This window comes from Oncorhynchus keta, chromosome 18 (assembly GCF_023373465.1).
Source record: "Oncorhynchus keta strain PuntledgeMale-10-30-2019 chromosome 18, Oket_V2, whole genome shotgun sequence".
Taxonomy (NCBI): domain Eukaryota; kingdom Metazoa; phylum Chordata; class Actinopteri; order Salmoniformes; family Salmonidae; genus Oncorhynchus; species Oncorhynchus keta.
Window position 1 is genome coordinate 9093523 of NC_068438.1, and position 16531 is coordinate 9110053.

At 42.6% G+C, this 16531-nt stretch overlaps 1 protein-coding gene and 1 long non-coding RNA gene across 6 annotated transcripts in view; one reads left to right on the forward strand and one right to left on the reverse strand.

The window, feature by feature from the left end:
* LOC118397187 (RNA-binding protein Nova-1-like) overlaps window positions 1–2541 on the reverse strand; it is a 60401-nt gene extending 57860 nt beyond the window's left edge. For 2 of the 4 annotated variants that reach the window (XM_035791708.2, XM_035791707.2), the window contains exon 1: window positions 2224–2541. In XM_035791708.2, coding sequence (XP_035647601.2) covers window positions 2224–2242 — 19 coding nt within the window. In that variant the 5' untranslated portion in view covers window positions 2243–2541. Of the gene's footprint in view, window positions 1–621; window positions 1529–2223 lie in introns of those variants that run through there. The other 2 variants (XM_035791706.2, XM_035791705.2) reach the window with 1 other exon arrangement.
* Window positions 2542–8623: 6082 nt separating this feature from the next.
* LOC118396933 (uncharacterized) lies at window positions 8624–13599 on the forward strand. Of its 2 annotated transcripts, none has more exons than XR_004828287.2 (2): window positions 8624–9784; window positions 11274–13599. It is a non-coding gene; the product is annotated as an uncharacterized LOC118396933 (long non-coding RNA). The 2 variants fall into 2 exon arrangements; XR_004828286.2 differs by lacking the exon at window positions 8624–9784 and adding an exon at window positions 9799–10157.
* The last annotated feature ends 2932 nt before the right edge of the window (window positions 13600–16531 follow it).

Sequence of the window (16531 nt, forward strand, 5' to 3'; positions counted from 1 at the left end):
TATTTGGGCTTATTACTAACGGTGTCTATATGCATGTTATTGTCTTCTTGAGAAAATTGTACGCAAAGAGACTAGAGTACCCTAGCCTATGTGCCAGATTATCGATAATCACACGATTACCCGTCACAAAGCAAGGGATGTGAGCGCGGTCAACAATGGAATGTTTTTCAGTTGTTTATAGTTTCGAGACTGTTTTGTTATTTTGGACGTCCGCAATTTATTGTGCCCAAACCTAAAAATGGGTCAAATAAAATAACAATTTTAGGTTCTAGATAACACCTTTTTTTCTATGTGCATGAGATCCGAGGGTTCCCTCCAAATCAGCACCCTCTCACTCACCCCCTTCATTGTCTTCATCCATCAACACAAAGGATTTTCCTTCATTTGTAAATAGATGCAAAGGATAAAAAATACTATAACAAGAGGCAATATAATATATTGGACATTTCGCTTTATACATCACTAAATAACACTAGTTTCAGTGGTGTCGAGGAATGCTACATCAAGATGATAATCAACCTGCCATCCTTTCCCTTTCTCGGTGCTACCTCTGTGTGGGCATAATCATAAACTGGATTCACACATTCGAGATAATCTCCCGCATCCCCATCATTTACTTACCTCCCGTGTTTGTGCGTTTAGTGCTGCTTGCCTCAGTTGGGGTCTCTAGCGGTCTTTTACGCGAATCTGGGGGATCCGACTCCATGTGCGGCTGTTGATTGTGATGGTGAGGATTCAAGAAAACCCCGTTTTGCTGTACTGCCCCGCCGGCCATCATTTTTAAAGTAGGTTGGATGAAACTGCGTTTATCCCTTTATGCAACGTAACCAATTGAGAAAAAATGTATTTGAATAGACGAAGCGATTCAAAATCGAAAATGCCTATATTCTTGATAATGAAATATCTTGCGTGTTATCCTCGCCCTTTCAGAGAACACCGAGATGCTACGATGAGTATGGGCTATGTGTTCTAACCGAGGAACACGATGCTTGCGCTGCGTATGGAACGTAACCTCAACAAAAATCCAATGAACCGATAAATTATGTCCCGCTCCAGATACTATAAACGTGTTGTGGAAAGTAGGCTAATTTAATCTTCCATTAATTTCTTCATATGTGTGTTATGTCATTCCACTGCAATAAAGCGCGTATCCTATCAAGCAATGCAGAACGACCTCCTCCTCTCTGTATTGCAGCTAGGCAATGGTCAACAAAATAAAAGATCAAAACAAAAAAAATATACAGACGACAGAGGTTAAATAAATAAAGGGAAAGGAAAGGTGTTGAAATACAAATATGGTCTTCTATCCGGTCCTCCTTTCTTGCACGAAGACACCCTGCAGTTCGATGTTGGAGGGCAAGAGGTGCGTTTTCAGGAGGGTCCAAACGGGAGAGAATGCCGAGAATGGATACAAAGCTAGAGTGAGATGCGATTTGTTTGTAGTCTCTCAGGAAAGATGCTGCAATCTTGCGTTTAGAGCATCCCTTCGCTTTCTGACTGTCGGAGCGCAGGGTATCGAGTGACGTCATGAGGATCAGAATAAATCCCTGTCAAATGTTGAGAAAACGAGCCGCCCCTCTCGAAACGCGATTGGATGAACTGATTTTCTCTGGCAAACGGAGTATAAAACCGATGTCACATGATAAAGAAAGAGGAGGTGTCGGGGACAACTAGGTCATGGCTAGAAAGGGTACAGGTTTTTGTCAAATTAACGTGAAAAGTTGATATTTTCTTTGCTTTTTAGCTAACCCTAACCATTTTCCTAAACGGAACCTAAGTATCATAACCTGCTACGCCAAATCTCCTAACCTGCTGCGTTAATTCTCCTACTTGCCACGGAAAGGTAAATCTGACAAAAGCTGTATCCCATCTAGTAAAAATCGGACAACTAACCGAGGGTCGCGCTGCACAGGAAGATGTAAAACTCGGCTGACTTGAAGCCGTAACTTCTAACGGCGCTCAACTGTGTCTCGTTCACTGAAATAAAAAACATCCACGATGAAGTGGCTTAGTCATAACATAATATTATTACTCTTATTATTACCTATTAGGGTAGGCCTAATTATTATCTTATTGTTAGAGTGTAGGCCTACAGACTATAATTTCCATAACATCGTTGACTAAATAGTTAAACATAATTACACCCCTTAAATCAATCAGATTCTAAAATAAACCCTTTCCAGAAAATGCTATACCTATAGGAAAGGAACCTTGGAAGTATACCTGTGTGGACTCCAGCCATCTCCGTGTGGAAGAAACCAAATGGAGGGATCCTCCGTGCGCGCGAACTCTCCGAGCCGGTCTTTACTGCCTCTCTCACACACAAACACACTTGCCGGCACACACCCTCTCTCACTGTCCAGTCCAAGACATATGCCGAGCGCCCCTCGTGCTCCTCTAGATTCTCGTCAAGGTGACTTTGCGTCGACCGTGGCCTACACACAAGCAGGGATCTCACACGATTTCACATGGCTGTGAAATTCTATGCGGGGAGACATCTCGGTTTTCTCCGAGAATACGCCGCTTGATGTGTGGAAATATGTGACAAATCCAAGGCAGATGTATGCCACTTTATTGGACCGTCGGAGTTCGGATAAGAAACAATTGCGCAGCATCCCACTTTCTTTCAGCCCATGGTGTGGACCTTTCATGTCCAGCTATCTTTTTAGTGGTTGCCTGCTACAGTAATATGGAAAATGTGAAGTAGCTGAGCCCATAAGCTATTTTTAAAATGAGGAATACTAAGAACATTATTTGGGGTTTTATAAAGCAGGCTGTTTAGCAGCTAACAGATGTAGCGTAGACTATTATGACGCTTATCTGGGTGTACATTTCCTAGATTGCCTAATGGAAAATGTAGGATGCTATTTGTACCTGTTGATAGAGAGGCTGATTATTCAGCCGACGCACTGCACAACATATGATATACATGTATGATATGATATATGACAAGGTTTCTATTGTTTCCTCATCTCGGGGGCGGACTGGGACCATAAATCGGCTCTGGCATTTCTACACACTGGACAATTCCCCTCCCCCCCTTGAAGCCCACAAACCATTTATTTTTATTTAGTTCACCTTTATTTAACCAGGTAGGCTAGTTGAGAACAAGTTCTCATTTGTAACTGCGACCTGGCCAAGATAAAGCAAAGCATTTCGACACATACAACAACACAGTTACACATGGAATAAACAATCATACAATCAATAATACAGTAGAAAAATCTATATGCAGCATGTGCAAATGAGGTAGGGTAAGAGAGGTAAATGCAATAAATAGGCCATGGTGGCGAATTAATTACAATATAGCAATTAAACACTGGAATGGTAGAATGTGCAGAAGATGAATGTGCAAGTAGAGATACTGGGGTGCAAAGGAGCAAGATAAATAAATAAATACAGTTTGGGGATGAGGTAGATTGGATGGGCTATTTACAGATGAGCTATGTACAGGTGCAGTGATCTGTGAGCTGCTCTGACAGCTCATGCTTAAAGCTACACCTGCCTATTTTATTCCTTGAGACGGCCATTATTAGCCAGATATTTACAATTTTGGGCAAAAAACCCAAGTAAGACAGGTCCACTAGGCTAAAAATGTATTGTGTGTCATTTGGAGTATCGCACCTCCCTCTATGACAATAGGGCAGCTCTTATAGGGGTCCAGGCCAGGGAGACCCACTTTTATGATGGTCTCTTCCAGATGTGACAGGGTGGCAGACAGGCCATCCGGCATTTGCCCAAAATGCCAGATGGCCTGGCAACTAGACCCAATGCCACCATTAAAATAACTGGTAACTGCAGTGCATTCAGGGTGATATGGTACCTATTATGTGTAGGTAAGCCACCAATCTCTGTATTTTCCCATCAAAGCATTGTATTAATTTGGTCATTTTGGACAGATGGTTTGGGGTAAAACGCTCCATTCCAGCAATATGGGTTTATGAGCTTTCACATAAACCCATGCGGCTCTCCTTCTGTGCTAGAAGTAAAAGGCTAAAGCCTGTGTGATGTAGACCAGCAGCGGATGATTCTCCATGCATAACCCCCATCCCATTGTTTGGAGGGGGTCCCCATCTGCCCCTTCCTACATGGTGTTGGGACTGTTGTTCCCTCCTGACCTTCTGCCTGAAAGGAGCCGGTCAAATAGCCACATCTGGTGTGATCATCTTTATGATATTTAAGTTGTTAAAGTCTCCATTATGTATTATTATTTATTATAATCATTATTACTAATAATAATAATATTATTATTATTATTATTCAACTACATGAAAATTAGGTCAAAGTTGTTTGCACGTTTTATTATTAAATCGTATTGTTATTTACTGTTATGATGTTTTGTAGATATAATATTTCATATTTTTCCTGGATCCTTGATCCAAAAATAACGGCCTTTGAATCCACAAACCCTCGTCATTATGCATTATAGGCCTATCCGCATGGTGATTGGTGAATGTAAAAGTGGGCTATGATACAAGTGGAATTAGGATTATTATGCATTGTTGCCACCTAGTGGTTAAATATAGGAAACAGCTAAACTACTCCAGCTACAATATGTTGCGGTATCCAGCTGCAGCCCCGGAGACTGTTAATGTCAGGCTACTACTCTTGGACACCGAGAACTTGATTAAGATGCTTGATTAAGTTCCAGGGGAGATATGTTAGAAAATGTACTAACAAAAATAGCGAAGTCTCCCTCTCTCAACAGAAACTCTCAGCCAGCATCTGAAAAGTCTATGAGACAAATGTCCCCTTCCGAAATTCAAAAAATGCTAGAGCCTGCAAAATCATTATTTGTCCAAATTATCAGTGATTCTTTTGTCCAAATGATCATACCTCCAGACAGCATGGCCCCCAAAATGGTTGTCTTCACACAAACAGAGTACACAGCATTGACGCCACACAATCTCTACACTGGACCTTCAGGTACAAAAGTACTCACGACTCACAAGAAGAGATCTAAGGGGTGCTTTTATGGTTAGTTCTATCAGGAATCCTTGGGATGTCCCTATCCTAACCATAACCTTAAGCAGTGGCGACCCGTCATTCAGGGCAGGTGGGGCAGAGCCCACCTGTTTTGAGTCCCACCTGTTTAGCAAAAAAATAAACCCTCACCCTAATCCTGTTTTAGAGAAATTACATAATTGAATATCGTAAGAGATTTCATTGTCTGCTTATATGCCCCCTTTATTTATCCTAGGATTCTGAATTGGTGTAAAGGATAATACTGTAAGAATGTCCCATGTTCTGAATTCTGTCGCTGTACATTTAAAAAGTGCCGAAGAAATAGTTATATTGACTACGTCCGTCTTGGCTCGCTCATTGTCGTAATCGAAATTACGGACGGCCTCTTATCCGCTCATCGTTCCCTCATGCCATAGTTTGTATATTTCAATTGTCAGTAGAAACCACATTTGTGTAAGCAAGTCAGCCATATCAGCTATGTTTTTTTAAGGCAGTAAATGAGGCTGAATGAATGAGTCTCCACTGATAGCCAGGTGTAGCGGTGGTAAGGATTCACTTCATGGTGCTGAAAAGAAAGCTCTGCTGTTGGGACATCTTTATGTAGACCCTAACAGTTTGTGTGCACCGTTTGTCACCGTTATAGTGCAATTCATGTATTGTTTAGTGTTGTATTGTGTAGTGGCTTTACTGGTATGCATCTAAAAATATATATTTTTAAGTTTGCCCCATCAAGATTTACGTGCTAAAATCGCCACTGACCTTAACCATAACCCTTACCTAACCCTAACCCTAACCTTAACCCTTACCTTAAAGGTGCAATATACAGAAATCACCCCTCCATTTCCTCGATGCTCAAATTCAAATAGTTACCCTTATTTCAGTTTATGTGACCAAACAAGCAGGTTTGCGTAGATAATAATTGTAACATCTGAACTTCTGTGAAATATATTTTCCATAACCAAAAATATTGTATTTTCAGCTGTTTGAAGCTGGTGTAGAAAAACCTAAAGTAAAAGATGCAATAACTCAACTTAAAAACGGAAGCATTAAAAACAGCGCATATAGAACAGATATAGCGCTTGTTAGACTTGCTTTCTATGAGAATGACAAATTTATAACTCACATTTCTATGTGAATTTGGCCGGGTTGCCCAAAAATATGAATATTTCAGCTTTTAACATCATAGTGCAGTCAAAAACGTGATTTTTCCTGTGTTTTATATATACCACTATGAGGTTGGAATAATACTGTGAAATTGTGAAGAAGACAGTCTGAGTAGCCATTTGATTAGGTGTTCCGGAGTCTTATGGCTTGGGGGCAGAAGCTGATTAGAAGCATCTTAGACCTAGACTTGGCGCTCCGATACCGCTTACCGTGCGGTAGCGAGAGAGAACAGTCTATGACCCTGGTGGCTGGAGACTTTGACAATTTTTAGGGCCTTCCTCTGACACCGCCCGGTATAGAGGTCCTGGATGGCAGGAAGCTTGGCCCCAGTGATGTACTGAGTCATTCGCACAACCCTCTGTAGTGCCTTGCGGTCGGAGGCCGAGCAGCTGCCATACCAGGCAGTGATGCAACCAATCAGGATGCTCTTGATGGTGCAGCTGTAGAACCTTTGAGGATCTGAGAACCCATGCCAAATCCTTGATAATGCCCTTTTAGTGTAAGAGCTGTTTGAAAAGGCTGCCTGAAATGTCTGCCTGTTTTGGTGGGGTGGAGTTTTGGCCTGCCTGGTGACATCACCAGTCAGTAAATGAGCTAATAGACCAATAAGAAAGAGAATTCGATACCTCTATGCCAATAATAGCTAGTTTTCAGTTTCCCCTCCCGACTTAGACCACTCCCAGACAGTCCTAGAAAATTATTTATTGAGAAATGTATCTTTGCAATTAAAGAAGCTATTTTTGTTTATTTTTTGACCATTTTAGTAAAAAACTATCATAGTAAGGTACTTAATTGTTACCCAGAAATGATATGATGTTGATATAAAAACAGCTGCATTGGACATTTAACCGTTTTAAATTTAAACTTCAATGGGGTGATGATCAGAGTTGGGACATCCCAAGGATTCCACTTAGACTTTTCCATGCTTTTATACTTTCTGCATGTCCCCACTAATGAAGGTCCCCTGAGAAACACTGACCAAAACATTGAATATGCCACAGTTATATAACCACAGAAGCATTAGACAATTATTTAGTGTGTGATTTCATTTAATAGTTTTGACAAATTTGAGGGATATTTAAAAACGACTTCTCCCTGGATTTATTGTGTGGCAACAGCTGTGTCGGTAAAGATGATGATGATGATGCTGACTATCGGGCAGAAGCTGGATAATGCAGAAAGGTGCACATCGTTGTACACTAGGTGGCGCTCTTGTGTCTTTTCCTTTATCAATTTTAAATTGTTCTTCAGCAACAGCTGTGTACTTGCTGTAAAGGCCAATTGTGGTACATCAACACTTATAAAACATAAGTGTTGTTTTCTTTTCATCATCTAGTTTAGGGACAACATTATAAGCAAGTAAGTTCTAGAAGTTAATAATACACCTTTAGAGTTATTTGTTGCTACAGGCATTGATTCATCCTTATCATACATTTGTATATATTTGTATATACGAGTATATTTTAAGAGTGACGCGATAGGAATGGTCTGTTATATGCCTGTCTAGCACAGAGACAATGCCATCCACAGTGGATGCTGGTACATATGATATGTTGATGGAAGACAAATAGACAGATCTTATGTTCATATACACTTTTTTTTTTTTACCAATCTGTGTTTATTTTTCCAACGTTATGTTTGTTTAGATTGTGTGGGAAAATGGTCCCTTGTTCAATGCAGAATTATGCAACCCTAGTCTCTGTCTTGGTGTCTGGACGCCTTGCATTCGCAGGCCCATCACTGGGCCACATCCTCATAGGCCTCTTCATATTCATTGCCATACAATAATCACAGATCAACAGGGCTGAAGTTCCCAAGTGAAACCCATTCTGACACATTGTTTTTGGGGCAGAATTCCTGTGGATTTTACAGTGGTGAGTTTTTTAATACTATAATTTATGTATCATTTATGATTTTACTAGAACAGGTGTTTAAAAAATAAATTCTGCTCAAGACCCAAATGAGAAATTGACCAATGTTTCCGTGACCCAAATCAAACTCCAACTACCAAAATTAAGAAGAAGAATTGTGTTTATGGATGTATTCTCATAACTCACGGCCCACGTCTCACATGCTCTGGGCCCACTTTGGTTCCCAAACCATAGTTTACGAAAACAAGTACTAGACAATCAAACACGTAATTAAGGCAAACAAAAACAAGCAATTACCCACAGATCTGTTAATAGATTGAAGCTCTCGAAAAATATTCTGTTTGTTAGACAATGACATTTGATTAAGTTTGTGCCAAACACTCAAATATGTGCAGAGGATTTTGGTTGTTTGTTTTTAAGTCGATTATGTTCACTGATACCCCATCTCTGCAGCCGCCAGCCAATCACAGTCATAACCAATGGTACTACATGTTCTCAGTTCTCTCCAACACTGTTCTCTCCTTCCTGAAGTCCCCCATTACTGCAAGACCCATCAATCACACCAATTTACTCAAGATGAAAGAAAGATGATTTAATCATCACCATGCAATTGCGTTGTAAAATCACCATTGTATTTCAAAATGTGTCAATAGTACTTAAAGAGCCAATTGGCACGTGTTATTCTGTTGATAATTCGAAAAAACGAGATTTCTGTCTTTTTAAAATATATTTTTTAATTGATTTAACCTTTATTTAGCTTGGAATCTTGGAGGTGTTTCCTGACTGACTCCACATTTGGTTAATGACGTTTGTCCCCCATGAGACACTGTAGCCTATTTCACTTCCTCAAAATGCCCAGAATGAATGTAAGATAACTCAAGAAATCTGTAATACATTTAGATATTTTTGCAGTGGGTATTTTAGTTGCACCATTTTACATCTAAGGTGTTTTTGGTGCAGTATTTCTCAAGTAAAAAAATGTGCTAAATGTTGTCTGTCAACAAAGTCTGGGCAGGTCTGTCTCAAGGTCTATGCTATTGGATAGAATGCAATCACTGAAGCTGTTCACCACATGTTAGTGGGCAAATGGACATCATCAAATCAAAACCTAAACTCTGATTTAGACCAGACTGACTTTATGATCAAAATTATCCTATTTTCCACTTTGTAGTCAATTTTAAAACTAGAATAACTGTTTCTGACTCATATCAATGCCACATAGGCAGTTTTCAAAGGGATTTGTTGCTTTTAAAGGCAGTCACTCTTTATTAAGGTGCATGATGCCAGGCAGGAAGTAATTACAGCATCACTAAGAGGTCGTTCCCATCTCCAAGCCTGTACTGTGCGCTGAAGAGATTGTCAAGTGGACTTAGAGGGGTTTACATTTCACATTCACTTTTGACATACAATTAGCCATACGAGCCAGCACAACATCCAAAGCAAACCTTTATGTCTCACCAGTAAAACACAAGTTGTGTTCGAATACCCATACTGACATACGGTATACTACATACTTAATGAGTATACACTACATACTATATACTATTATTTCATTTTAGTATACTGTAAACGAATAGTACCCTTTCCGTTGAGTGTACTAGCTCTTCACCTGTCAACCGGAAGTTGATGCTGTTGCTATGCAACCTCTTGCTAGGTAGTTAACATAACAAATTACCAGTTAAACATTTTACGACTTCGGGTGTGTTCACTTGTAAATTCAGAGCGGTCCGCTCTCGGAGTGTACACCGGACGTTTGGGTCAAGGTGTCACGACTTCCACCGAAGGTAGTTCCTTTCCTTTCTCGGGCGGTGCTCTGCGGGTCGGAGTAGCCATCACCGTAGCCATCATCATCATCATCATCCCTTTTTCCTTTTCTGTTTGTTTTGTTTTTGGTTCTTTTCACACCTGGTTTCATTTGCCTTCATTTCTGTGTGTATATATTTACCCTGTTGCCTGCCTAGGTTTGTGCGGGATTATTATTTTATTGTGATGTAGCTCGGTGAGGTTATGCCCTATTTCTTGTTTTCACAGATTTTTAAGAGTGTTATTGTCGGAGCTTTGTTGTTCCTCCATGCGTTTGTACGGGTTCTCTGTTGTTGGGGGCGTTTTACTTTTTTGATTGTGCCATATCGGTGTTGGTGGACTTGTCAATTTAAAGTACGTTTCTCAGACATCTCTGCTCTCCTGCGCCTGACTCTTTCACCTACCTCCTAACGCAACATTATCACACAAGGAATAGGGTTGATTTGAGCGTTCTGACCGTACAATGGCAGTCAAGCACCCACGCTAACTGGCTAGCATTGGCTAACTGGCTAGCATTGGCTAGCATTGGCTAACTGGCTAGCATTGGCAAGCTTGCTAGCTACTTCCAGACACAAATGAGACCACTCTGACCATTTTACTCGCCCTAGCAGAGCTGGTTAGGCTGTTTTCATATTATCCAGGGCATTGGTGGCTGTAACTGTGCTGCTGGCAACAATTTAATTACGCTTTTTTGCCGAAGTGTACTGACATCGGCCATATTCAACGGGTGTGGAGCTCTCATAAATTAATTATTCTGCGCTCTGGTACTCTCAGACGAGAGTGCATTGAGAACGCACAACGACTATACCATTTAGCTAAGCTAAGAATGACGGGAATAATCAAGTCAATAATTGTTGTATAGTTAGATTGCCTATAGTTAATATAGTGGAAAGTTTGATGTGTAAGTAGCTAGCTAACAACATATCGGTACATACTGCTGTAATGATATGCTATGTGGTTCGTAAGGACAGTGTAGCTAACAAATTGTCAGCCAACGTGACCTGGAAGGTAACTTGTTTGAAAAGTCATTACTTTATTACATTGCTCAACATTTTCTTAACACTTAACATTAGTTAAAGCAATGAATTTGTATCTGCTCTCGTCAGACTTCAGCTGCATATTTTCTGCCATTCTCTTCAAATCTGAAAACAATGTGAAGCCATGCCCATTTCCTGAATAATTGCAGGAATAGTACAGAAATAGTGTCTTCTGCGTGTATACTTCATATTTTGGCGAATTTAGTACGACATCCGGGAACTTTTGGCATACTAACTATATCCATACTATGACCAATAAGCATTTTATATACTCAATTTACGTCACAAATAGTATGGTTAGTATGAGTATTCAAACACAGTAACAGTCTGCCTTTTTCTTTGTTTGGGGATTTAGGTCTGTTGCTAGTACGCTTTGTCATCATACACCATTCACCTCTCTCTCTCTCTCGTGCTCTCAATCTCTCTCTCTCAGGCCCCTCACTGGTGCAGTCACGGAAGTTAGTGGAGACTGTGTTTACAGATGGGATGGGAATGCTGGAAACATGACCGCATCCTGAATCTGTCTCTGTCTCCCCTGGTCCCACTGGACTCAACACTGTGGGACCAGCTGGAATCCCATCTCCCCGGTGACCCAACAGTGTGACGAACCACGAGCCATCACCATGACGATGATTCCAGCAGGAAGTGGGATGCGCCTTAGGGCTGATTTCCTGCTTCTTCTCTGGTCCACCATCATTCCATCACAAAGATGGAGCAGCTTACACTTTGTAGCTCAGTTGGTATAGCATGGCAGTGGTAACGCTAGAATCGTAGGTTTGATTCCCAGGACTACCCATACATTATGTATAATGTATGCACGTGTGACTGTAAATCGCTTTGGATAATAGCGTCTGCTAAATAGCATATTACAGTTTTTCTCAATTGCTAAAACACTAAAACTCATTGGCTGAACAAAGTTCTCAGTTGCCTGGACTCATTTACCTAATTATGCAGTCTGTTGTCAATACCTTAAACCATTTCACATGGTAAAACACAATTTGCAGATCTCACTTAGACTTTTCAGGAAAACTAAACACATTCTGCACTCTAATGCACATGTCATCCATACTGGTAAACACAAGTGGCAACAATCAAATACAAATAGAGAATACATGTCATTGAACACAACCACTCAAATTGATTTAACCTGTTTCAAATGAGGAGGATGAAGAGGAAGACAAATAGTGGAATTATCTGATGAAATTCGAGCAACAGTTAAAGACCATGTTCTTGTCCATGGACCGACAAAGAGGGAAGCAGGACTTTGAGTGCAACCCAATTTGAGCCGATTTTCTGTGTCCGCCATAGTAAGGACATCCAGAGAAGAGAACAGGTATAGGATACTGCTGTCTTTTTGTAATTGCAAATTTACTGTACTACACTATATGCAGCTGTTTCAATAGACATTTGTAAAGTTAATCACTGTATGTATTGTACTGCATGAATATGTTTTGTAACTGCACTACTTTTTGTAGTATGTGCAAGTAAGTGTACATTCAGAAACATTTACTGTAATCCGGATTGTCTACAGTACTAACACATACTATGTGAATGACATTACTCTTCAGTACATACAAGGTATGTGAATCAGAAGCCTAATTGTACTCTACAGTATAGCACTGTCTCTGTACGACATACAAAATCCTACATACAGCATATTGTATTTCTACACAGACAATATTTGACTTGGAATCCTTGGACAGACCCCATGAGTTCATCTTTGTCGATGAAGCAGGCTTCAATCTGACAAAGAGGAGAAGGAGAGGCCGAAACATGATTGAACAGCGGGCCATTGTTGAAGTCCCTGGTCAACGAGGTTATGTCACAATCTGTGCTGCTATCAGCAACCATGGTGTTATACATCACCATGTTACACTCTGGCCATATAACACCCAGCACCTTCTAAGATTTATTGCCAATCTAAGAGATATTTTATTTGAGCAGCAAGTTCAAGAGCAGCAGGGACAGAGCTAAATGAGAATCCCATTCCCACCTATGTGATAGTGTGGGGACAATGTCAGTTTCCACCGAGATGCTCAGCTAAGGGAATGGTTTAACATCAATGGGCAGTTTATGAACTTGTACCTCCCTCCATACTCGCCTTTCCTGAATCCGATTGAGGAATTTTTCTCCTCTTGGAGATGGAAAGTGTATGATAGACAACCATACACGAGAGTAAATCTGCTGCAAGCCATGGATTTAGCCTGTGGTGATATAGGTGAGGAATTATGTCAGGGCTGGATACGGCACACAAGAGGCTTCTTCCCCCGTTGCCTCAGGAGGGACAATATTGCTTGGCTTGACCCAGCCCAAAGACAAGAAGAAGCACATTGATCACGTTTACTCCTTTGATTTTTGTCCCTTTTTAGTATTGTAGACTGTAGTACAGTGCATTGTAGGCTGTATACTGTACAATGGACAAAGTGTATGGCCCTGAACATTGTGCTTTCCATTTATTAACAGTACTGACTGCTCAATAGATTTTGACTGGTTGCAGGTTCATATCAACAAAGAACAAGAATTACAGTATCACAGAGACAAAGGACAAGTGTGTGAGATGCAGGGTACAGTACTGTAAAAATAGGGGAACAAGGAGGAGGAAGAACAAAAAACAAAATAGTGAAGAGCAAAGCAGAGTAGTATTTTCTGATCAATTTTGAGCTACTATGATAGAACATATTTTCATTCATCAAAAGACAATGACGGAGAAATATGAATATTTTTTTAGATTAGATTAAAAATGTACTTCTCCCTGAGAATTGTATGTTTTGAACAATGTGTTTTCTTTTTTTTCGGTGTATTGTTTACTGACTGCTTGAGAGTGTATATCATTTTGATCACTTTGTTTATGATTTGAGAGCAGTGTTTGATTTTGAACACAGGTTAAACTGTTTTGAGGCGAATGTTTCATTTTGCGAGAGGAGTCTTTACGTTGCGTTCTTTTAACGCAACGTAACGTAATCAACACTGCTAGCTAGCCAGCTAGCCCCCGAATAGTAGCACTGTAGTAACTATTACACTCAACGGAACGACTTGATTAGTGTAGTGTCAACAACGCAGCCACTGCCAGCTAGCCTACTTCAGCAGTACTGTGTCATTTTAGTCAACAAGATTCTTGCTACGTAAGCTTAACTTTCTGAACATTCGAGACGTGTAGTCCACTTGCCGTACCAATCTCCTTGCATTAGCGTAGCCTCTTCTGTAGCCTGTCAACTATGTGTCTGTCTATCCCTGTTCTCTCCTCTCTGCACAGACCATACAAACGCTCCACACCTCGTGGCCGCGGCCACCCTAATCTGGTGGTCCCAGCGCGCACGACCCACGTGGAGTTCCAGGTCTCCGGTAGCCTCTGGAACTGCCGATCTGCGGCCAACAAGGCAGAGTTCATCTCAGCCTATGCCTCCCTCCAGTCCCTCGACTTCTTGGCACTGACGGAAACATGGATCACCACAGATAACACTGCTACTCCTACTGCTCTCTCCTCGTCCGCCCACGTGTTCTCGCACACCCCGAGAGCTTCTGGTCAGCGGGGTGGTAGCACCGGGATCCTCATCTCTCCCAAGTGGTAATTCTCTCTTTCTCCCCTTACCCAGCTGTCTATCGCCTCCTTTGAATTCCATGCTGTCACAGTTACCAGCCCTTTCAAGCTTAACATCCTTATCATTTATCGCCCTCCAGGTTCCCTCGGAGAGTTCATCAATGAGCTTGATGCCTTGATAAGCTCCTTTCCTGAGGACGGCTCACCTCTCACAGTTCTGGGCGACTTTAACCTCCCCACGTCTATCTTTGACTCATTCCTCTCTGCCTCCTTCTTTCCACTCCTCTCCTCTTTTGACCTCACCCTCTCACCTTTCCCCCCTACTCACAAGGCAGGCAATACGCTCGACCTCATCTTTACTAGATGCTGTTCTTCCACTAACCCCATTGCAACTCCCCTCCAAGTCTCCGACCACTACCTTGTATCCTTTTCCCTCTCGCTCTCATCCAACACTTCCCACACTGCCCCTACTCGGATGGTATCGCGCCGTCCCAACCTTCGCTCTCTCTCCCCCGCTACTCTCTCCTCTTCCATCCTATCATCTCTTCCCTCTGCTCAAACCTTCTCCAAACTATCTCCTGATTCTGCCTCCTCAACCCTCCTCTCCTCCTATTCTGCATCCTTTGACTCTCTATGTCCCCTATCCTCCAGGCCGGCTCGGTCCTCCCCTCCCGCTCCGTGGCTCGACGACTCATTGCGAGCTCACAGAACAGGGCTCCGGGCAGCCGAGCGGAAATGGAGGAAAACTCGCCTCCCTGCGGATCTGGCATCCTTTCACTCCCTCCTCTCTACATTTTCCTCCTCTGTCTCTGCTGCTAAAGCCACTTTCTACCACTCTAAATTCCAAGCATCTGCCTCTAACCCTAGGAAGCTCTTTGCCACCTTCTCCTCCCTCCTGAATCCTCCTCCCCCTCCCCCCTCTCTGCAGATGACTTCGTCAATCATTTTGAAAAGAAGGTCGACGACATCCGATCCTCGTTTGCTAAGTCAAACGACACCGCTGGTTCTGCTCACACTGCCCTACCCTGTGCTCTGACCTCTTTCTCCCCTCTCTCTCCAGATGAAATCTCGCGTCTCGTGACGGCCGGCCGCCCAACAACCTGCCCGCTTGACCCTATCCCCTCCTCTCTTCTCCAGACCATTTCCGGAGACCTCCTCCCTTACCTCACCTCGCTCATCAACTCATCCCTGACCGCTGGCTACGTCCCTTCCGTCCTCAAGAGAGCGAGAGTTGCGCCCCTTCTGAAAAAACCTACACTCGATCCCTCCGATGTCAACAACTACAGACCAGTATCCCTTCTTTCTTTTCTCTCCAAAACTCTTGAACGTGCCGTCCTTGGCCAGCTCTACCGCTATCTCTCTCAGAATGACCTTCTTGATCCAAATCAGTCAGGTTTCAAGACTAGTCATTCAACTGAGACTGCTCTTCTCTGCATCACAGAGGCGCTCCGCACTGCTAAAGCTAACTCTCTCTCCTCTGCTCTCATCCTTCTAGACCTATCGGCTGCCTTCGATACTGTGAACCATCAGATCCTCCTCTCCACCCTCTCCGAGTTGGGCATCTCCGGCGCGGCCCACGCTTGGATTGCGTCCTACCTGACAGGTCGCTCCTACCAGGTGGCGTGGCGAGAATCTGTCTCCTCACCACGCGCTCTCACCACTGGTGTCCCCCAGGGCTCTGTTCTAGGCCCTCTCCTATTCTCGCTATACACCAAGTCACTTGGCTCTGTCATAACCTCACATGGTCTCTCCTATCATTGCTATGCAGACGACACACAATTAATCTTCTCCTTTCCCCCTTCTGATGACCAGGTGGCGAATCGCATCTCTGCATGTCTGGCAGACATATCAGTGTGGATGACGGATCACCACCTCAAGCTGAACCTCGTCAAGACGGAGCTGCTCTTCCTCCCGGGAAGGACTGCCCGTTCCATGATCTCGCCATCACGGTTGACAACTCCATTGTGTCCTCCTCCCAGAGCGCTAAGAACCTTGGCGTGATCCTGGACAACACCCTGTCGTTCTCAACTAACGTCAAGGCGGTGGCCCGTTCCTGTAGGTTCATGCTCTACAACATCCGCAGAGTACGACCCTGCCTCACACAGGAAGCGGCGCAGGTCCTAATCCAGGCACTTGTCATCTCCCGTCTGGAT